The sequence below is a fragment of the Carassius gibelio genome, chromosome B18 (genome assembly GCF_023724105.1).
Source record: "Carassius gibelio isolate Cgi1373 ecotype wild population from Czech Republic chromosome B18, carGib1.2-hapl.c, whole genome shotgun sequence".
Taxonomy (NCBI): domain Eukaryota; kingdom Metazoa; phylum Chordata; class Actinopteri; order Cypriniformes; family Cyprinidae; genus Carassius; species Carassius gibelio.
Genome location: NC_068413.1, coordinates 2,536,659 through 2,559,806, shown reverse-complemented (window position 1 = coordinate 2,559,806; position 23,148 = coordinate 2,536,659). Strand labels below are relative to the sequence as shown.

Genomic DNA, 23,148 nt, shown 5'->3' with positions numbered 1-23,148 from the left:
CTAATGGTTAGAGGGTTGGACTCGGAATCGAAGGGTTGTGAGTTCGAGTCCCGGGCCGGACGGAATTGTGGGTGGGGGTAGTGCATGAACAGTTCTCTCTCCACCTTCAATACCACGACTTAGGTGCCCTTGAGCAAGGCATCGAACCCCCAACTGCTCCCCGGGCGCCGCAGCATAAATGGCTGCCCACTGCTCCGGGTGTGTGCTCACAGTGTGTGTGTGTGTGTGTGTTCACTGCTCTGTGTGTGTGCATTTCGGATGGGTTAAATGCAGAGCACAAATTCTGAGTATGGGTCACCATACTTGGCTGAATGTCACTTCACTTTCACTTTCACTTTCACTTAAAAAGAACAGACAGTAATAATGCTTGCATTCTCAGGGAATAAAGTCTCCTGAAAGGAAGGGAAGGAAGGAAGGAAAAAAAGGAAGGAAGGAAGGTTACATAAAATGCTTGCATTCTCAGGGAATAAAGTCTCCTGAAAGGAAGGGAAGGAAGGAAGGAAGGAAGGAAAAAAAGGAAGGAAGGAAGGAAGGAAAAAAAGGAAGGAAGGAAGGAAGGTTACATAAAATCCGGCACAGACCAAGTTATTACAGTGACTAATTGTGTAATATTAGCATCCTGTTGCTGCAACAATAATATTCATCTTCATTTCCATTATAGAAGTACTTATTTAAAGCACCACAAATGTGCCGTGTAAACACTATAGTTTATTACTGTTTGAAGGAAGCTTCGTGTTAAAAATACTCCATTAAGCCTGAATTTCATCATAGAATGCCGAATTTCCACTTCCATTCATAATTAATTATATATATTCACTCAAATACATTAATTAGAATGGAAAAGTATAAAAAATTACTGTTTTGATAACAAAACAAGGAACAAGCCTCAAGCAAATCATGAATAAAATTCAACATTAAACATAATCAGATTGCATAAATAGTGCAGTTTAAAAGTGTGGCATATATGTATAAAGTGTAATGTCATTTTATGGTCAAGCTTTAAAAAAAAAATAATAATAATAATAATTCTAAATGATTTGTCATTAGATTCTAATTTCTGTACTATAATATTTTTTATTAATATACATTTTCATAAAAAATAGCATAATTGAAAGGCTGTAGAACGTAGAACATACTATCATGGTGTAAAACTACTTATATATATATATATATATATATATATATATATATATATATATATATATATATAAAACCTAATTTTTGCACAATTAATATTTTTTAAAATCCATTGCAACAGTATTTGTTCAACCTAAAGTGTAATTGTGATATATAATTTTTTTTTTGTATCACAATTACACTTTAGGATGAACAAATACTGTTGCAATGGATTTAAAAATATATTAATTGTGCAAAAAATAGGTTATATATATATATATATATATATATATATATAGTATACAGTATATAGTGTATTTATTCATACACAGTGTTGGTTAGACATTTTCTTGTATCACTTAAACAAGCTTACCAAAATATCTCAATATGGACTCCTTTTCCCAAAAAAGCACTTCTCTTCCAGACAAGGCCCAGAGGAAGCAAAAAGGCACCATATTGTGAAGATATAGAAACCACAGAAGCTTTTCTCCATCCATATGCATGGGCACTGACTTTCTGTAGCTTTGTGAAGTGCACTGCATGGGCTGTTTTTGGGGAAATGTGGTCAGACATTAAAGGTCTTCACACTGTTGCTTTTTGACTGAGGCATAGTCGTTAAATTGATTCTTCCAGTCCAGCATGTAAGAACGCCAGCGGTGGAACTGAGACTTCCACTGGAACTCCACTTCATCAATACTCACTACAGCACACACACACACACACACACACACACACAGAGAGAGAGAGAGCAAAACAGGTTAAACTTGAGACAGATGGATATTATATTTATCATAGTGCAAATGAGAAGTGAAGTCATTTAGACAAGAAACATTCAGAAAGCCTAAACACAGCTCGCATGACCATCTGAGTTTGTGCAGTGGTGCATGCGTGCATTTTCGTAACAACAGCCATAATGAAAAAGTGATAAATTGCTTTACATTTTCTCATCTTGAAGCCGTATACTCAACTTCAATCGAGCAGAACCAAAACCTCAATCAAATATTCAAAGCTCTGCTCAATGTTTTGGCCTGTTTACAAGAGACACAGCCTGTCTTTAATACTGAAACCCAAAATAATGTTGGAAACATAAGGTACACGTTAAAGTCACCAAAAACCTTGCTAATTAAAACAAATTCCAAGTTAATAGGTAGTTACCTGCTGTACAGTTATTCATATAATTTTGTGTTAAAATTCTATTTGCATAATTTCCTCATCTTATTGTAACAGAGCATTCAGTGCTGCTACTTTAGCTCCCCTTCTAGTTGAAAGAAAATAGCCTCATGGCTTGCATGGCAACAGATTGTCACTTGATCCGTGTCACAGAGAGCGAGTGAGAGAGCAGAACAGGGCAGAATAATCGTGTGCTTTATTTAGAATGAAATCAAGTGAGAGAACTTTACAAAGTGCTACTAATGAGAGAATCACTAGAAAATTAGGGACAAGCCCTTTTGTGCTTAATTCTATGAGTCAACAAAATTCTCCAACAATTTCTATTTAATATTAATTCCCCCAAAAAAATCAACAAATGAGTCATTCCTGTTATGCTGTAACTTTTCAACTATGTAACTTTAAACAAAAAAAACAAAACAAAAAAAATAGGGCGGTGCTACAGTTTAAGGAAGCATTTCTATAAAACGGTATAACAGACTTTTAGAAATATGCACTTTGATTATTTGATTATATACACAATGGAAAGGAAACAATCACAGAATCCAGTAAAACTGCTGCTAACACTCATTGACATTCATGCTGCTGATGTCACTTCCTGGAAGACGCTATCATTAAAAAAAAACTGGCTTTTGTTATTTAAAGGGATTTTACAAGAGATGAAAGGAAGGAAATAGATTTAGACACAGCAAAATAAACTGAACATGAATTCAAACGATTAAATGTTCTGTTCAACATTTTCATTAAACCCATGTCCACTTATTTCTGAAAATGTACATTCAATATTCTTTTTCTATTCTACTCTATATCTAGTATTTGCTGAATTGTATCAATGACCCAAATAGCAGACTGCTATACTGGTAATGTTTAGTTCTGGCAACTGGTTCAATCCTTAGAAGTAGCATGCCATGAGCGATCACCCCATGCTCTTGATCAAGACATTTAATCCGCGTGGGATGGGGGGGGGGATGTGTCAACTTGGTTCAGACACCATAAATCACTGTTTACCTTACAGACTAGAGTTTGGTATAAAAGCAGGGGCCAAATGCAGTTTACCATCTCGACATGACCCCAATCACATGTACTTCAGAAAATCAGCTACTAAGACTGGATGTTGCATGGCTAATTCATATTCATGTGTCAAACTGATAAGGTTTCTTCGTCCCTAGGCCCTCAAAAAACACTGTTTGTATGCAAGCGGAGCAGTCTCAAAAGAGTAGGCACGTCTGTGAATCCTCCGGGAATGGCTTTGCCGTCACAAGCGCCAGAGAGACTGCACACTGCCCGCAGTGACGATAATTCAATTTGCGCATACGTGCATTTGTATGCACGGTCACTGGCGTCTGACCTCCAGTACATAAACAAGACAAGGCTTTCTCCTGCAGCTCTCTGTACATTTCTTCACCTAGACTCAAATCAGAATCGATTCATTCCATTTCAGTGTCAAATTCAATTCTGCTCCCTACGGTTGCACTACCTGGAACTCCAATTCTCTTCCGTTTTCTACCACCGATAATACTGACAGCCAGAACTTTGGGAGTTTCCTGACGCTACACTATTGAGCTTCACCTTGCAAAGACCTCCAGAAAGCCGATTAAAAGCATCAGTCTCTATTCATTGCTTAAATCAGTAATGACAGCTGTGAAGACAGCCCGAGGTTTACAAGATGATTTTAAGTGTGCCAAAAGCCGTTTAAATATACAAACGCACAAGCGACCGCTTCCAGTACATAATGCTGTGACTTGCTCTCCCACCTCATGTTTAGTAACGCACTTAAAAGCTCACATCTTCTCACCACAGGGCTAGAAACAAACCACAAGCTACATGTTTAGTTGAAAAAGGTTTAAATGAGCGAGGAACTACAGCAAAATGCTCTTCAGTGCAGCAGAAAAAAAAGTGCTCTTTCTTTCTCACTTTGGAATATTATGTCACAAAAAGGCGTATGTTTAGTTGCAGGTGCCTGAATAACTTCAGACTCTATCGCCTTTATTCTCAGTTTCTCTTCAATAGCTTCCACTGGTAATCTTTTAGCAAAGTCCTCAATAACAAATAGAATATCAAACCTAATTAACCTGAAAACACCCTGATGGTGGGATACATGCATAATGGATAAAATTAATGCAAGGCCAAGACTGAAGCATTCAAAGCCATGCACGCTAATTTTAAATATATGGCATTTTTACATAGCAGCATTTCTGCAACATATTTCTCCATGTGACCTTATGAATACATTATGAATGGGTTTAACAAGTACCGTACTTGCTATTCATGGTAGGGACAAAACAGCTTTTGAGGAAAGTATACATTTAAATCTCAAGCTCCTGGATTCCAGACCAAATAATGTGTAACCCCTCTCTTATGGAATTATATTTGCTTAAAAAAATAAAATAAAATGAACGTAACTTCATAAAACTGAACGTATCTTTTTCAGAAACTATCAAAATTATGCCATTACAAAAGAAGAAAAACACAACGAAAATGAAAAAAAAAAAAGAACTCAAATTTAACAGGCTCTTAAAATATGCTTCATTCTTTGTAAATTTTTTCAAATATTAATTTTCGCTAATCGTGGATTCTGAATGCATTGCTACAGATTTCGCTTATGCTTCAAAGATTTTCGTTTGGTGTTTTGACACAAACCTCTCATGGGGCGGGCTTAACAGTGATCTACTCTGATTGGATAGTGAGCTTTTGATGGACAGGTGCTCTCTGACCTGGAAGTACAGACGTCACTCAGTGGCGCGCATATTGGAAAGCTCTCATGGTGATTTGTATGCAATACGTCGTGCATTGTATTACTAAATATATAAATAATATTTGACCTTCGATCATCTCAGTCTGTAAAGATGAGCTCTCAGGAGAGACACGGAGCGGCATCATCTTCCTCATTGTGAATGACCATAATAACCCGCAACGAACTTTTGCACACTCTAACATGAATAAAACTTGTATAGATGTTATTGGTTACTTCAGTAACATAAGCTTACTTCAAGCTGCCCTGAAAGACAAGCAGAGGAGGAAGATGACGCCGCTCCGTGTCTCTCCTGAGAGCTCAGCTTTCCAATATGTATGCCACTGAGTGACATCTGTACTTACAGGTCAGAGAGCACCTGTCCATCAAAAGCTCACTATCCAATCAGAGTAGATCACTGTTAAGCCCGCCCCCACGAGAGGTTTGTGTCAAAACACCGCGGATTATTCCTTTTTCATGCAAGTATGTAAAAAACTGCCTTAAATGTGTTATGTGTATCTGTGTGATTAATTATTTCTGAGTCCGTAGGTGGCGTTGTGGGAGGATTTCTTATGTGAGAATTATGACGTCATCGGGGATACCGGATAAAAGGCTCCGAGACGGCAATGGCGGTGCTCTCTTTCTCTCCGCTTCCCATTCATCAGCGTCTCTTATCGCCTCTTGGAGGCGGTTTTTGTTTGTTTTATGTTAAGCTTAGGTTTAACGTATAAAGTTGTATTTTGATATTTAGTATATTTCTTATTGTTCAGTTGCGGGTGGTGTATGTATTTATTTATTAGTTCACGTTTGCTTATTTAGTAAGAACTGAGCGAGGGAAGCAGATGTCCGGAAGACTCACCTGTTTTTATTTTTCGGTAGCCAGGTAAGAACTTTATTCTGAGAGCAGGTGTAGTTAGGGAACTGTTTTCTTAGTTTTCCTACCCGTGAACTGTTTGTTCTCTTTATCATCCATTGGACTGTTTTCTTTATTATAAATATTATTTGTGAATGTTTGATTTTGAACTTTAATTAAATAGAGACGTCTTGGAATCCACATCAGGGGTTGTGATTCTTCTTTGTTATATGTTCGGCCTGTGTCCTTAGAATTCACGAGCCTTGAAATGGTAATGGGCCGTAACAAATGGCATGAACTGACACATGAACATGCAAATCCACAAAGAAATAGAAATAAAAAGCAATGCTAATTAATTTTAAATGTGTAAAGCATATAGATATGTCTAAGCCAAAGTGTCATGTAAGAAAATAAAATTACACCTCTAAAAGGTAAAAAATCTTATCAATCTTAAAAATAAATGAATAAATTGAATACTGCTTAAGGATCTGCAGGAACCCTGTTAAAGCACCTGCCAAATGAAAAAATCCAAATGTGAAAAATTGCCATGCCTTTGAAACACTCAACCACCCCCAACCCCACATCAAGCTCCACTAGCTGACCAGTTCTGCACTACAGGTGTCCTCGAGAGACTAGAAGACGACACTTGTGCTGGCCAGGCAGAGCTGGAGAGACAAGCAGATGTGGGTGGGTCATGATTTTCTTTGTTTATGAGGTGTGGGTGGACGGCTGTTCTCATTCTGAGACTCACCTGTGACATACTGCAGTTTTGGCAGGAAACTGTCCCAGAACTTGCACTGCTGGGCTCGAAGCATCCTGAGTGTTTGTGACAGGCCAGTGTTAAGCGTGACATACTGCTGATGTTCCAGCGTGAATGGTGGCCAATCCACTCCCTGCACACTCGGATCACTGAAACGTCAAGCAAGGGAATCAACCAAAAGGTCAGTTTATGAATGGCGCCATGATGCATCAATACATCTGTGCCCCAAAACAACTTAAGCCAAAGAAAAGAAATCAATGCAATAACTCAAAAGCTAGGACGTTTACATGCTCTTGTAAAGAACACCTTGCAGTCCTTTACAAGAGGCTTTGAATCTCAGCAAAGTCTCCATAACAAGCTATTTAAGGAATCACACTCAATACTTTTCATAAGCGAATCAGCCCCTTTCAGGAAAAGATTAACTTCAGCGTGTTCTATTGTGATCTTGTTTACTGATCATGTTCATTGATGTATTAGCATAGTGTCGTTCCCCTGCAGCGTGAAGAGTGTATGAAGTGTTAATTGAAAGACACTAAGCTTGCTCACAGCCACAAGAAAGGCCGCCTCTGCTTCTCCATAATTTATGCCAAACAAATGAGAATGCTAATCAACACTAGCCTGCCAGCAACACCAAGACGTTTTTTTTTTTTTTTTTTACACATTAACTGAAAAAGTGTGAGCAGATGAAAGCCTGTCTCATCAAGATATTATGGATTAAACAACTTCTCCAAATCTGCACTGGTTTATATTTTTCTCAGCTATAAATATAAACAATCCCCCTCAGTGTTTTTAGTAAATATACAAACGCATAAAATAGTCTTGTAAACACAAATGAGAGTATAATATTCTCTGTATTAAAGATTATTAAATTATAGTTCAGCAAAAAAAAAAAAGTGTCATTCCAACGCCATACAAAGTTTTTTTTTATTTTGTGAAAAAGAAAACAGGCAGACTTTTTACACTTCTATAGCACCATAAGGGTCATCCATGTTTTGTATGCCAGAAGTCATATGATGTGATGTCACATAATGGCTTTTATGTGTTTGACAAGCATTTACACTTCAGTTAGAAGGCATGCAACAACCAACAGTGTTTCACATCACTTAGAGCAAACCTGGTGCACAAGCCACGTGTGAATATATGCAACACAAATAAGTTTTGACAGCAGCTACAGAGGGCAAGATTTGGAATGAATAACAACTTCCTTTTGTGATTTCGTACCTTTAGTTAATAAAAGGGGCAGTACCTTCAAAAGGGCAACTTTGTAACTTATTCACCCTTTAAATGTTCTTAATAGTACATACATTTTACACATTACTACTCTTAAGTACTAATATGCATCTTGCATTGGCTGATAAGGTGAAAACATTGTCCCAAATAACAAGATGTTGAACCATTAAGGTACAGTTAAAAAAATAAAAAAATAAATACCTTGGAGTGCGGTATCTGTTTGAAACTAAATTAAAGTGAGTAAATGACAGTATGTTCAGGTTTGGGTGAATCTAGATAGAAAATAAGCTCTAGAAGTAGGTTTGGAGTCAGATTTACACTTACCCACTTCTAGCAAAGTTGCTCCAGTGCTTCATGATCCTCCTGCTCAGGGCTTCCTCCTCCTTTGAGAATCCAAAGGCCTGGTTCAAAGGAATCCCAAAAACAAACGGGATCTCATCCCCATGCATTACACCCATCCATCCAGGCCAGGGGTTGAAGCTGGAGTGATGGTCAAAGAGGAACACACGGGCACTGCCACCATTCTCGACATACCTACGGGCAAATTCCAGTAAGGGGCATGAGATATAGCGGTCGCCCACCAACCAGCCTAGGGCCTCTCTGTTTTTTGGCTTGCTCTGCTCATCTGTCCAATCAGTATACTGAAATACAGCCGCTTCTCTGGCTATGTCACTGAAACCAGGGAGGCTCAAGGATACACCTGCGAGGAACTGGTCTCGAGTGATAAGGCTTTGGTTATGGATGCCAAATCCAGGTGCGCCATAAATAAGGAAGTATGTCCCTTCATCCCTGTTCAATCCCAAAAGAAGTTCAGTTTTCAGAAAATGCCCAGACTGGATTACGTCACTCGGCATGTCCGCGAGAAATTCTCCATCCACTGTGGGCGGAAAAGGGACACTTATTATAACGGAATCAGGAATGACTTCAAATTGAAGACTGACTATCTTTTCAGGTTCAACAGCCCTTAAGCAAGCCTCCATTTCATCAGCAGATGGTCCAAGTGGGCAGTTCAGAAGCCGAGCCAGAGTCAAGGAACGGTTCCAGGCCTGAGCTGGCTCCACTGCCGCCCACAGAGCATTGGGACTGCCACTCTGGAGAATTGCACGGGTGAATAGTCCATGGCTGCCCTGCGAAAGCAAATGATATCCCACAGAGCCAGCACCAGCACTCTCCCCAAACAAGGTAATGGAAGACGGATCACCCCCAAATGCGGCAATGTTCCTTGACACCCAGCTGAGAGCCAGGCGCTGGTCAAATAGACCAGCATTACCTTTAATGCTCTCACTTTCTGGTAGAGATAGGAAGCCCAATGCTCCTACTCGGTAGTTCATAGACACCACCACCACTTGTTGCGAATGGCTGAGGAAACGGCCATCGTACACGTCCAGGGATGCGGTACCTGTGGAAAAGCCTCCACCGTAGATCCACACCATAACTGGGATTAAGGGTTTGGCATGGTTCTGGAGGTCAGTTGAAGGAGTCCAAACATTGAGGTACAGACAGTCTTCGCTAATTCTTGTGTTGGGATTCCACATCTCAGCTCCAGGGAATCCTGGGTAAAATGTGTCTGGAACTTGAAAGCATGAATTGGAGTACCGAGTGGCATCTCGTATCCCATTCCACACCAGAGCAGGCTCTGGTTGTCTGAAGCGAAGCTTGTCCAATGGAGGCTTGGCATAGGGGATCCCAAGGAAGGCCGCCACATACTCCAAACCACCGAACAAAGGAAGCCTCAGTCCTCTGACTTTGCCTTTGTCAGTGGAGATGATCAATTCATCTTGCCCTGCTTCCAGTTGCAAGAACAACAGAGCCAGAATTTGCAAAGTAGCTTTAATGTCAACGCCCATTATGATGTCTTCAAGGCTGATAAATAAAACCATAAAGAGATAAGCTTCATCAATCAAAACAAGTAATGTTCTGTTACACCTAGATCATATTAACAAATATCACTGGGTTTTGATTAGATCATTCTTTTTTGAAAGAATATGAGGTAAAATTAACAGTTAATTCCAAATGACCATTTTTTAATTGCCATTGATGTCTCTGGGACCCAAACATAAAAACAGCAAAATCAATCACAACAGAGCATTGGGGTTGTATCAGGGTGTGTGTGTGTGTGTGAATGTATATATATATATATATACACACACAGTCATGGCCAAAAATATGGACAGCCTTGGTAAATATGATCAAAGAAGGCTCTGATAATTAATCTGCATTGTTAATCCTAATCCTTTTGATCTTTTATTAAAAAAAAAAAAGAAAGAAAAAAAAAAAATAGACCTGCCAATTCAACAGGTCTAAATAGGTTAGAGAACACCTGACAAGGGATCAGATACCATTCCTTCACCAAGAATCACTTCCCAGCTCCATGTTGGTGGTGCTGCTCTTCAGTTCACCACACTATTTTTCTATTGGGTGCAGGTCAGGGAACTGGAACGGCCATAGCAGAAGCTTGGTTTTGTGCCCAGTGACGCATTTTTGAGGTTTGTGTTTGGATTATTGTACGATTGGATGATCCAAACATGGTCCATTATAAGATTTTGAACAGAGTCAGTCACTTTTTGATTTTTTTATCTGTTGGTATTTGATAGAATCAAAGATGCCATGTATCTAAACAAGATGTCCAGGACCTCCAGCAGAAATATAGGCCCACAGAATAAAAAAATACAGCAGTATGTTTCATTGTACACATGGGGTACTTTTTATCCCGGTTTTCCCCAAACCCATCTTGAGTGTTTGCTGCTCATTTTTTAGTTTGATCTGATCATAGAAGCCAGTCCCATGTGAAGTTCCAGTCGTGTCTGATAAATGAATATGCTGAAGGTTATTTTTTAATGGATGATTTAGGATAATTTTTCTTGAAAACCTCCTAAACAACATGTGGTGATATAGATGCTGTTTGACCATATTTTTTGGCATGACTGTATACATAAATATACAGTATATATATATATATATATATATATACACACACACACACACACACACACACACACACACACACACACATACACAAAGGCTGGCTCTCCCCTGTGACAAAACAGCATATAGTAACATAACCCGGCTACACAAGTAAGGCAGGAGCCAGCAGAGAAAGTCTATAAACAGCTATTAATGACACCTCGGTTTCAGCTTACTCCAGATAGAGAGGAAAATTCAGACAATCAAAATGCTCTCTATGACTCACTCAGTATGATGAGACACCCACCGACCCCTGCAACCCTTCTCCTTTTCAAGAATACTAAGCTTCAAGTGTAAAAAAAAAAAAAAAAACTCTTTGATTTCTAAAATTAGACATCCTGATTACTTGTTGTGATAGTGGGTAAATCCTGCTTGATTAATAAGGCCTGCCTGCACCAGACAGATTGACCCAGAAGACTGAGCTCTAACATTATTGAGAAAAACTACTTTCCTTAAGCAGGAAATGCACCATACCAGAGCATCTTCATGAGTGACAGGATAGCTTTAGGGTTGGCGCAATGGGACTGTTGTTGACAATGTGCTAAATTAACTTGTAAGTGTTTGCTCCCTCAAAATCTCTTTACCATGGTGAGAATTTTTACTTCTGCCTTGTCTTTGAAGTTGTGATGAAAGGAGATGCTCCTAATCTCAAATAGAAATACTAAAAATCACAACTTTCCTCACATATTGTAGAACGCAAACAATAATGAGCGTCTGAAAATGGAAAGTAGAATGCAAAACGTAATTGTAAAAGTTAATTGTCATAGACTGGTGAACATCATACAGAAAAGTAGTATTTTTCTGATTATTCCTGAAGCTACACTTTCAGATAACAGTATAAAAGCTCTCTCAAGTAGTACCTTTACCAATATGTAACATTTAGGTACTAATGTGTACACTTTAGGCACTCATATTTACCCTTTAGTGGTAAATAAGGTACAAAGGTGTAACTTTTAGAGATGTTACTGCTGCAGTTACATCTTTTGTACTTTCTTTTCTGATAGTGTAAAGTGTTCAGGGTTGTAAATCAAAACAAGCCCACTTCTAAGTCTACAAGGTATTCTGGTCCATAGATTTATGGATCTAGCCTATGTTTTTTCTTCTTCATCATCTGTTTATTGTATGTCAGGTGCAAGCAAAGTCTGATGGCTTACAAAAGTAACAGCACTCTCTTCAGAAACCTGAAGGATTTGAGGTATTGCACATTTACACTTCATTTAAAGGGATAGTTCACCCCCAATTTTCTCTTTGTGTTCTACTGAACAAAGTCACCTACATCTTTGATGCCCTGGGGGTGAACATCATTGTTATTTTTTGTGAACTATCCCTTTAAGTGAAGAGTCAGTGAGTTTTGTTTTGTTTTGTTTTTTGACAGATCTAATTCTGTGGTCTACCTCACAAAAGTCCTTGTTCATAGTGGAACTGTTTCATGGGAGGCTGCAATTGGTGAAGCATGACCATAAAAGCCTGAAGTATTCAGACCTATTAGCTGAAGCAGTACAACAGGGCTAGCGAACCCAGCTGTCCCCCGTAGAGGTTTGGTGCGGGGGTTTTGTAGCCATTGCAACAACCAGGTTACTTGGAGGTGTTAACAAAACACCAAGGAAGGAGAGTGCCCAGCTGATGACCCCAATAGCCGCTTTTCCACTGCCGGGCCAGTGCAAGCAAGTGCTTTAAACAGGCCGGGCAAGGCTAGCAGTCCCGGACCAATAGCACCTTCTGTGCTGTGCTTCACTACAACCTGCCCTTAACACGCCTCTCAGAAACAACATCACGAAACCCCATCATTACACCAACAAAGAGAAGTTATCAGAAAACTAATAAGAAATAAGTCACTGGAACTCGCGCAATCACAAAATGAACACAATAAAAGCGTCCGTTTGTTTGCATGCTTTGTTAAATATTTAAATCTAAAAGCATCAATGTTTTACTATATACGTGATACATTGATCATAATGAATTAATATATCAGGATTGAAAATTAGTTACAGAAATAAAGTGTTATGAACATAGCCTGCTTATTCAGTCGAGTCGGTTTCTGTTTATTTGAAGTCACATTAGCATACAGTATATAGCCTACATCACATATAGAAAGAATTGTCATTTCTATTCTTTTAAGAAAAGCTCCCGAACAAAACCCATTATTATATTTTTATGACAGGCTACACGGAGCTAAACTCTTGAGACAAGACTTATGACAGATAAAATATGTTACTAAATAAATACATGATTGTGATAAAGAAGTTGTCGCATTTACCATGTTTAATATTGCAATGTTCATGGCTAGCGTGCATAGTTTTTAGCAAAAACTGGTACAGACTAGCACGCCCGCTTTGGCCCGACAGTGGAAACGCGGCTAATGAAGTGATTTCCACTCTCTACTCAAGATGTCAACAAAGGTGCGATTATTCTAATGGATGGTACTATCAAGTCCAACACGCTCTACAAATACTTACATTCAGCAAGATTAGAAAACTAAAAGAGAACTGATCAAACATGACAGTAAAGTCTACAACATATATTTGCATTTACATTTATTCATTTAGCAGACGCTTTTATTCGAAGTGACTTACAAATGAGGACAGAACAATCAAAATCAACAAAAGAGCAGTGATATACCAGGGCTAGAACAAGTCTCAGTTAGCTTAACACAGTACACATAGCAAGGGCTTTTATATAATACATGAAAAGAAAACAGAATACAAAAAGATTAGAAAGCTAGTCAGATGAAGATGGCTAAGGACTCAGCTGCTGGGATTGAGTTGGGGAGGTCATTCCACCAGAAGGGAACATTTAATTTAAAAGTCCATAAACGTGACTTTGTGCTTCTTTGGGATGGCACAATCAAGCAACGTTCACTTGCAGAACACAAGCTTCTAGAAGGCACATAAGTCTGAAGTAATGCATTTAGGTAAATGGGTGCAGAGCCAGTGGTGGTTTTGTAGGCAAACATCAATGCCTTGAATTTTATGCAGTATTACATATACAGTATTACTGTTTTTATTTTGTATTTTTTTTTTATCAATTTAATGCAGCCTTGGTGAGCTTAAAATACTTCTTCCTAAACATTAAAAGAAATCTTACAAACCTGATACTTTAAAACAAGGGTAAATATTCACAATAATAATAGGGACTAATTATTAGATTTCACTGGCAGATTAAGTCAGCAATACATTGATTAAAGTCTTACATGTTAATTGTACATATTAGATTACCCTAATTTATAAATCAAAGTAAACGACAGGGTTTTGCCGTACGAGCTTTGTCATTAATGAGGAGCCTGACTGAACAAAAGGACAAAGGACTACGTCTCAATTTAGTCTGAATCCATGTACGTTGTGCAATTTAATGCCTGACTGATGAAACAAATCAAACAAAAATCATATGCAACAAAGAATTCATTAGAGACCTTGGCAAGAAATGGCACCTTTTCAATCAACATTTAGAAGATAATGAATTTACTGCTTATATATATATACACTCACCCCTTTTTAATGTCTCAGCAGAAAAGGACTAAATAAAGACAACAAAGATCGCTTGTGAGAGATATATCAGTGAGTGAACTAATGACAGTTTTATTCATCCGACAGCAGCATCACAACACTAGCGCCAGGTTCATGTAAATGGCATGTTTAATGTCAGGAGATCCCTGAAGATTCACAGCACTTTATCCGGCCGACAATGCAGAAAGACAACAGCAAATCTCTTGTGTCTGCAGGTTGAACTGAGAAGATAAGACTCTCGCCTTTTTTATTTTGTCCCTTTAGACCAAGCCTTCAGACAAGTTTGTTTCCCTCTTCACTCATGTCTTTGTCTTATCTTTGACACACATTTTTTGAACCTTTGTCTAAGAGAAATCAGACATTTGGGTTGAGTTGTCAAAAACCTCTGAAGCGGATCTCAATGAGACACAAGAGTATGGCATTTGGGACTTTCGCTGCAGTTCTTAGGACAAGCACCATAACTTTGTAAAGGCCAATCTGAAAATTTGGCTTAAAGTCAAAATGAAATGACATTCTAAACCCACTTAACTTCAATAATGTGATTTTCAAGTGAAACAGGACAATAATAAATAATGCAAAGCCATATATATATATATATATATATATATATATATATATATATATATATATATATATATATATATATATATATATATATATATATATATATATACACACACACACACACACACACACACACACACACACACACACACACAGTGGGGCTCGAAAGTTTGGGCACCCCTTGCAGAATCTGTGAAAATATGAGTAATTTTCAAAAAAATAAGAGAGATCATACTAAATGCATGTTATTTTTATTTAGTACTGTCCTGAGTAAGATATTGTACATAAAAGATATTAACATTTAGTCCACAAGAAAAACAAATGCTGAAATTATTAAAATAACCCCACTCAAAAGTTTGGGAACCCTTGGTTCTTAGTACTGTGTTCTGTTACCTGATGATCCTCGACTGTCTTTCTGTTTTGTGATGGTTGTGCATGAGTCCCTTGTTTGTTCTGAACAGTTAAACTGAGCAGCGTTCTTCAGAAAAATCTTTAAGGTCCTGCAGATTCTTCAGTTTTCCAGTATCTTTGCATGTTTGAACCCTTTCAAGCAGTGACTTGAGCTATGATTTTGAGATACATCTTTTCACACTAAGGACATTTGAGGGACTCAAACACAACTATTTAAAAAGATTCAAACATTCACTGATGCTCCAGAAGGAAACAAGATGCATTAAGAGCATATATGTGTGTGACTGATTGGATAATGATAAATGTGAATTCCATAGCAGAAAAGATCATAAAGTGCAACAGACTAGAAATGTATACATGTATACCTATAACGTTTGTAAACTAAAGCAGCAATTTAGCTTTACAACCAGACGTGGACAAATATCATATTTTCACTCCACTAAATGTCTATCAAGGCACTCAAAGTAGATAGTCATTACTATGTAGCAGCTTTGAGAGTCAGTTTTACATAAGTAATGGACTTGTGTACTTTGTCCACCTCTGTTTATTACTTAATATGATAATGATGGTTTAAAAACAACATCATACTGGGCAGGAATCCATCAGTCTACATGTTTTCCTCCAAAATCAATATCAGTTCAGCAAGGGCTGCGGAAGACTCTAAATATCCGCCCACATGAACACTTCTTCAACAGACAAAGGGTTTTACCAAACGCTTTTAATAAAAGGAAACCCCTATATTTCCCAGCACTGAACGCTGCAGTTGTGACGTCTGCCTTTAGTAATAATAGTTCATGGCGTCATACCGGCGTCTGTTTGTGACTCTCCCAAAGTCCCTCATCACAAACGCCCCCTTGCCAGCACTCTCGAAAGGTCTGCCAGACAAGCCCTCGGATCTGTGCTGGGCACTCTGAAATAAGATCTAGCACATCTCTACATTTTGACTCACTCTAATCTCACCATCTCCTGTTATTCATCGAGATCAGAATGAGGAGCACACAAACTGGCACAAACTTCCTGGGTGAGTAAGAAGAGCATGATGGAAATTATTGGAGGAATGCTGCTGCACTGTTTTCCTCTTTTGATTTGTAACCTTTTAAGGAAAACATACAGATATGTGAATATAATACCTATGGTGGTTTACTTATTAACTACAAGATAAATATTGCTATGTACAGTATTGTTCAAAATAATAGCAGTACAATGTGACTAACCAGAATAATCAAGGTTTTTCGTATATTTTTTTATTGCTACGTGGCAAACAAGTTACCAGTAGGTTCAGTAGATTCTCAGAAAACAAATGAGACCCAGCATTCATGATATGCACGCTCTTAAGGCTGTGCAATTGGGCAATTAGTTGAATAAGTTGAAAGGGGTGTGTTCAAAAAAATAGCAGTGTTGCATTCAATCACTGAGGTCATCAATTTTGTGAAGAAACAGGTGTGAATCAGGTGGCCCCTATTTAAGGATGAAGCCAACACTTGTTGAACATGCATTTGAGAGCTGAGGAAAATGGGTCGTTCAAGACATTGTTCAGAAGAACAGCGTACTTTGATTAAAAAGTTGATTAGAGAGGGGAAAACCTATAAAGAGGTGCAAAAAATGATAGGCTGTTCAGCTAAAATGATCTCCAATGCCTTAAAATGGAGAGCAAAACCAGAGAGACGTGGAAGAAAACGGAAGACAACCATCAAAATGGATAGAAGAATAACCAGAATGGCAAAGGCTCAGCCAATGATCACCTCCAGGATGATCAAAGACAGTCTGGAGTTACCTGTAAGTACTGTGACAGTTAGAAGACGTCTGTGTGAAGCTAATCTATTTTCAAGAATCCCCCGCAAAGTCCCTCTGTTAAAAAAAAGGCATGTGCAGAAGAGGTTACAATTTGCCAAAGAACACATCAACTGGCCTAAAGAGAACATTTTGTGGACTGATGAGAGTAAAATTGTTCTTTTTGGGTCCAAGGGCCACAGGCAGTTTGTGAGACGACCCCCAAACTCTGAATTCAAGCCACAGTACACAGTGAAGACAGTGAAGCATGGAGGTGCAAGCATCATGATATGGGCATGTTTCTCCTACTATGGTGTTGGGCCTATTTATCGCATACCAGGGATCATGGATCAGTTTGCATATGTTAAAATACTTGAAGAGGTCATGTTGCCCTATGCTGAAGAGGACATGCCCTTGAAATGGTTGTTTCAACAAGACAATGACCCAAAACACACTAGTAAACGTGCAAAGTCTTGGTTCCAAACCAACAAAATTAATGTTATGGAGTGGCCAGCCCAATCTCCAGACCTTAATCCAATTGAGAACTTGTGGGGTGATATCAAAAATGCTGTTTCTGAAGCAAAACCAAGAAATGTGAATGAATTGTGGAATGTTGTTAAAGAATCATGGAGTGGAATAACAGCTGAGAGGTGCCACAAGTTGGTTGACTCCATGCCACACAGATGTCAAGCAGTTTTAAAAAACTGTGGTCATACAACTAAATATTAGTTTAGTGATTCACAGGATTGCTAAATCCCAGAAAAAAAAAAATGTTTGTACAAAATAGTTTTGAGTTTGTACAGTCAAAGGTAGACACTGCTATTTTTTTGAACACACCCCTTTCAACTAATTGCCCAATTGCACAGCCTTAAGAGCGTGCATATCATGAATGCTGGGTCTTGTTTGTTTTCTGACAATCTACTGAACCTACTGGTTACTTGTTTGCCACGTAGCAATAAAAAATATACTAAAAACCTTGATTATTCTGGTTAGTCACATTGTACTGCTATTATTTTGAACAATACTGTATATGAATGATAAACCAATTGCTGAGGAAAAAAAAAATAGGTGGCTTCTAAAGCCAGTTCAGATGTTCAAAAAGATGATTCAATGGCCTAACAGCACTGACTAAATCCATGAGAGAAGAAAATGGACCTGGTGATAGGAAAGACGGTCGATCAGAACAACTGAGCTGATTTTAACCAAATATTTCCATGTGCCCCAAAATTTTTGAAGAAACAAATACAGAGATTTCAGGGTCAATGAAGTGAGAGATAGAATGACAAACATAAAGAGTACAAAGAGCAAAAGGTGTAAATTTGTGAAGTTAGAAAATTATTTGAAAGAAAGTAGGCCAGCAAATTAAAGATAATATCTGAAAGCACATCATTTTGGTGAGCACACAAAGTTTCCATTTTAGATAAAATTATTTTAAAGCTATTAATTTGCAATATAACTGGCAGTTTATTTAATGTTGACTAATGTAAAAAAAATGTGTCAGTAAGATTTGTTTTAAGATATTTGCACTTTTATACAGCAATGCATTGAACTGATGAAAAGTCTATTTATTTATATTCCAAGAAAAGATCAAAATTCTAATATATTTAGGTTAAAAAATATGTTTCTTGAAATTGCCACTTTTAGGGTATGACCCAAACGCTCTGTTCATGTGCATGTCCCCTCGCGGAATTGGGCTACTTTAACACTGTTGCCGCGGGTTGGTTTTCATGTCCACAGGAGGGTTTTGTTGTGAAAACCTGGCAACCCTGCTCCCTTCTCAGAATACGTAAATGTGACTGTGTTACTGACCTCACACATTGTTTCCAAACGCAATTTTTAACTACCACGTTCCCTTTCATGATCATTCTGGTAGTATGTGAAGACAGCATTAGTGAAAACAGGCAGAGACAATAGCTTTAGCAACATTAGCCTTACAGAGAGCTGAGAAGCTCTTTTGGAAAACAAAATATGATGCATGATGTTTAGTTTGTCTGCAGTCTGGACGTTTGCACACAATGTGTTGTTACTGACCCCTCTATCAGAAGCAATCTTTGCATAGCTTCAGTGCTGAACGGACCCTAGTTTGTGAGGCAGTCTGGTGTAAAATGTTATATGAGACTTTTCCGTTTTTTTCTAGGACATTTTCTTCAAAAATGAAAGTTAACCACCGTCTCCTCAGCGGTCTATGGAGACTCCTATGTTCATTGGTGCATCCCAACACACGACACTTTTAATCCATCTTTGCGTTGACATAGTACCTCCAGCAGCTACAGCAAGAGAACAGTAATGATGGACTGCAGCTTCTCACTCATGGCTGTGTATATGATAATAGTGCAGAGCCAGAGAGCATGATGTGTGATGTTAAAGATGTCGAAACAGACATTATTTGACTGTCAATTTATTTTATCAATACTAGCAACTAAAATGCTTCACACAAACCTTCCAGGAACTTCTCGTTTACAGAAAACTTCCAATGGCAGCTACATACCCACTGATTTGACCGGATCGATACTCCGCACTCCTCTGGACACACACTGCTCCCTGTGCCAGCGCTTACAATGGGCCCATTAGACAGTGTGCTGTCGGACACTGCTGCTTCAGTCCACAAACACGGCCATAAAACATCCAACGTGCCACATGTATGACTCAAATGCTGCCAGATGTATATATGCACAATCTGAGACTCTCTACCATCTGAGACGCTCTTCATAGATTTCATCATCTGTATAGATCTCAGTCCAAAATGTTAGTGTAGCTGAAGGAGGACTGGAAAAAAATATTTGATAATTGAGAAATGTCTAAAAATAACAGAAAACATCTGTTGCCCTTTAAAGACTGTGGAACATAACTGCAATGCAAGATGTTTAGTTTTTTAGATAATAGCTTGCTCAGCATCAAACGAAAATAAACATAGAGAGCTAACATGAGCTGTGTAGTTTAAAGAGTAAGAGCTCTGAAAAGGTATTTGTTCATGTATGCCATGCCTCTCTCCACCCTTAATGTGGAGTTAATGTGGGGGGTGGACATACTACAGTTTTCATTATGTATCAGTTATTTTAAAGAGATGAATGCAGAGCTTGTTTCTCAGAGAGAGAATTTAACATGTTAACACTACTGTTGGATTGTCAGCATGCTAAAGCCTCTGTAAATTTGAGTGTATAACCATATTCTTTTATTCTTAAAAAATAATATTTATCAAAGCACTCTGTAACAAATTCAACACCAAAAAATATCTTTCAATATTAAAATTGTCCACATTGCATCACATCATGCTGCTTAAAACATGTTATTGTTAACTCCAACAAACTATTACATTGTTTTTAAAGCTGAAATTAAATATATTAGATTTGACAAACGTTGTCTTGGAAACTAACTGAAATAAGTTGAACTTGAAGCACTAAAATGATTAAACAAAAATTAAATAAAGCTAAAAAAAATTTTTAAAAAAGCACATTAAATTCCTCAAAATAAAAAAATATATTCATAAATAATTAAACAGTATTGAAATAATACTAAAATAACTGTTGAATAAAATGAAAAGAATAAGAAAAGATTAATAATGATGAAATTATGAAACCGTTAACATAACAGCGCTGAAGATATTTAATTTAAAACATATCAGGCTAAATGCAATCAAATATTAATTCAATAATTTGAGGTTCTGTGAACCTAAAAGGATTCATACTGTAAACATATGCACATCACTAATGTTGTTCATTTCTAAAACGCTTGTGTGTTTTAGATGCCATTGATAATGTGTTTCAGTGTCAATGGAAACTAAATGTGGTTTTTGCCAAAGTGGAATTTTATACATAAGTTTATCATCCATCCATCCATCCATCCATCCACACACACACACACACACACACACATACATACATACATCAAGAATGGCACGTTCAGGTCTTCTGACACACTGCCCTTACTACCGCATCAGAAAGTGCTACTGTAATGCCTCACAGGTCTAAAAAGGCCAAAACCTGGGCACGACAGACACTCCATTAGCATACAATTATCTATTCAGAGCAGGAAGTGTGGGCAGGCCGGCAATTAAGCTATGATACGAGAGAACCTCGGCCACAGCATGTGATCTGACCTAATCTCTGGTTTCGTTTGCAGGGCGTCCTCCAGACTCAATGATTTACAACGAGGAGCTGGTAATGAGGAGCTGGACCATGTAATCAGAGCTCTTGAGGGACATGAGAGAAATACAAATGTAATTCGCAAATCCACATGGACGACGGTGGCAGATGTCACACAGCCAAATCTTGACTGAAGCCACACTGTGCTGCAGTTGCACCTTACTGATCTCCTCTGATTACCAGGGATGAAAAACAATAAAGGCTGTGAGGAAAGTAAACTTTAGACTAGCTTAATTTAAACTAGTTACTAGGGCTGTGCAATTAATTGAAAAATGGTTTAAATTTTGATGTTGGTCTCCGACAATTAGGAAAATACAATCATTGAGATAAAACGATTATTGCTCCCCATTCGGCAGCTTTGCACTTTCGTTTCTCCATAAAAGCCCTATTTCCTGTGCAAATCAGTAAAATCAAATCAGTAATGTGACTTTTGCAAAGTGGGACGCGCTTGATTTATCTAAGTATATTTATTTATTCATGATTTCAAAAGCGTGAAAGTACGGTGCCCATGAGAAGACATGGTCGGTTCACATAGTTTTGTCATTGCCATGAAATAATAACTGGTGAGAACATGATATTATGTCATGGCCCCAAGATATTAATCCGTGGGAACGTCATATTATGTAGTGGCCTGAATAAATGCTACAAAGTGCATAATATAAAATAGACCAACAAGAAAACAATTTTATCCATCCTACAGTCTTGTAACTCCGTTAACTGGTCGTCTTTTCTCTGTAATATTTGTATATTATTAGACCATTATCACTGGTTTTATATATATATATATATATATATATATATATATATATATATATATATGTGCTTCATTTCAATGTCAAACAGTAGCCTACTGTAAATGCTCCACATGAAAATCAAGCTTTGATTATGCTGACTGGAATTTTTAATGGAAGGCATTTGAAATTCAACATTTAGTTAATTTTATTTTGGCTTATTAATAGACCATAATTATACTATATACTATAGTTTTTTGTTGAGGAATTAATCATTCACGTAGCTTCATTTATACATGAAATCACAGCAGGCTCATTTATCTGACAATTATGCCAATAAAGTTTTGACACACAGTTAAATATGCAATTAAATAGATATAATGATTTCATTCTGGAGCCGGGCCTGGTGTGGGAACATTTTGATAAGGCCAGTAGAATCAGACAAAGGTCTTAAAATAGTCAAATAATTACAGGGCTGCCTATTAAGAAAATAATGATAGAGAATCAAGAGACGCACGTCAGTGAAACAAACGCTACATCCATGCGCGCGGTGTCGCGTAAAAACGCCATGCGCCACCAACTCTACGAAAACCGAACCACAGCAAAAAATCCAGCAAGCCTGAAACACGGTCCAAAAAAAATCACCCGAACAGCGTGTAAACAAACTTCCCCACAAATCCGCCATTTAAGATGCAGAAACAAATGACACGTCGGCCGAAATGCGTCCACGAGCTTGGAAAAGGAGACGCTTTTCAGGCATAAAGGTACAGTTCTTACCCTACCAGATTGTGAAACCCTGTCTCTTCTAACAGGAGATGTGTTTTGGGCTTTCGCGGTACATTACCGGTGTTGTGCCCAATTCCGCGCAGTGAACTCGACGCGTCCAGCTTCAAACCTCGCGAGGTTTAGAGATGTCAGGATGAGAGATGGGACAAGCTTTTATTTGCATGCATTTAAATGGTTCAGAGGTTTGTATCCGAAGCGATTCGCAAATGGAGAATAAAGGCGCATGAAACATTGCATAAATCAAAACCAATCAAAGCGGGCACTTGGTCATTTTAAACTGGGGATATTGATGAAGATAGGCTAAGTCAAATCAATCACATAAATAGGTCACTAATAGGGTGTTGCTTGCTTAGTTCCTGTTTTCATGTTTTGTTTGTTTGCATGTGCCCCGAGCTGCAGTACAGTATATTAGTTAAACAT

At 38.0% G+C, this 23,148-nt stretch overlaps 1 protein-coding gene across 3 annotated transcripts; it reads right to left on the bottom strand.

Annotated features, from left to right (window-relative positions):
* Nucleotides 1–1,392: 1,392 nt before the first annotated feature.
* LOC127976994 (cholinesterase-like) lies at nt 1,393–22,863 on the bottom strand. Of its 3 annotated transcripts, none has more exons than XM_052581599.1 (4): nt 22,720–22,863; nt 8,182–9,720; nt 6,619–6,776; nt 1,393–1,816 (listed from the first exon to the last, which is right to left on the bottom strand). In XM_052581599.1, exons 2-4 carry the CDS (start codon nt 9,702–9,704, stop codon nt 1,689–1,691), a joined length of 1,809 nt encoding a protein of 602 aa, XP_052437559.1. In that variant the 5' UTR covers nt 9,705–9,720; nt 22,720–22,863; the 3' UTR covers nt 1,393–1,688. The 3 variants fall into 3 exon arrangements, with proteins under 3 accessions (XP_052437559.1, XP_052437560.1, XP_052437558.1); XM_052581600.1 differs by having other exon boundaries at nt 22,787–22,836; XM_052581598.1 differs by lacking the exon at nt 22,720–22,863 and having other exon boundaries at nt 8,182–10,810.
* Nucleotides 22,864–23,148: the final 285 nt, after the last annotated feature.

Bases quoted from the DNA above. Each gene is read 5' to 3' on its own strand.
- LOC127976994 (XM_052581598.1), bottom strand. From the start codon at position 9,737: ATGGTTTTATTTATCAGCCTTGAAGACATCATAATGGGCGTTGACATT. The intron at 6,777-8,181 runs GTAAGTGTAAAT...TTGACGTTTCAG, and splicing joins AGCAACTTTGCTAGAAGTGG to TGATCCGAGTGTGCAGGGAG. The intron at 1,817-6,618 runs GTGAGTCTCAGA...TGTGTGCTGTAG, and splicing joins AAAACTGCAGTATGTCACAG to TGAGTATTGATGAAGTGGAG.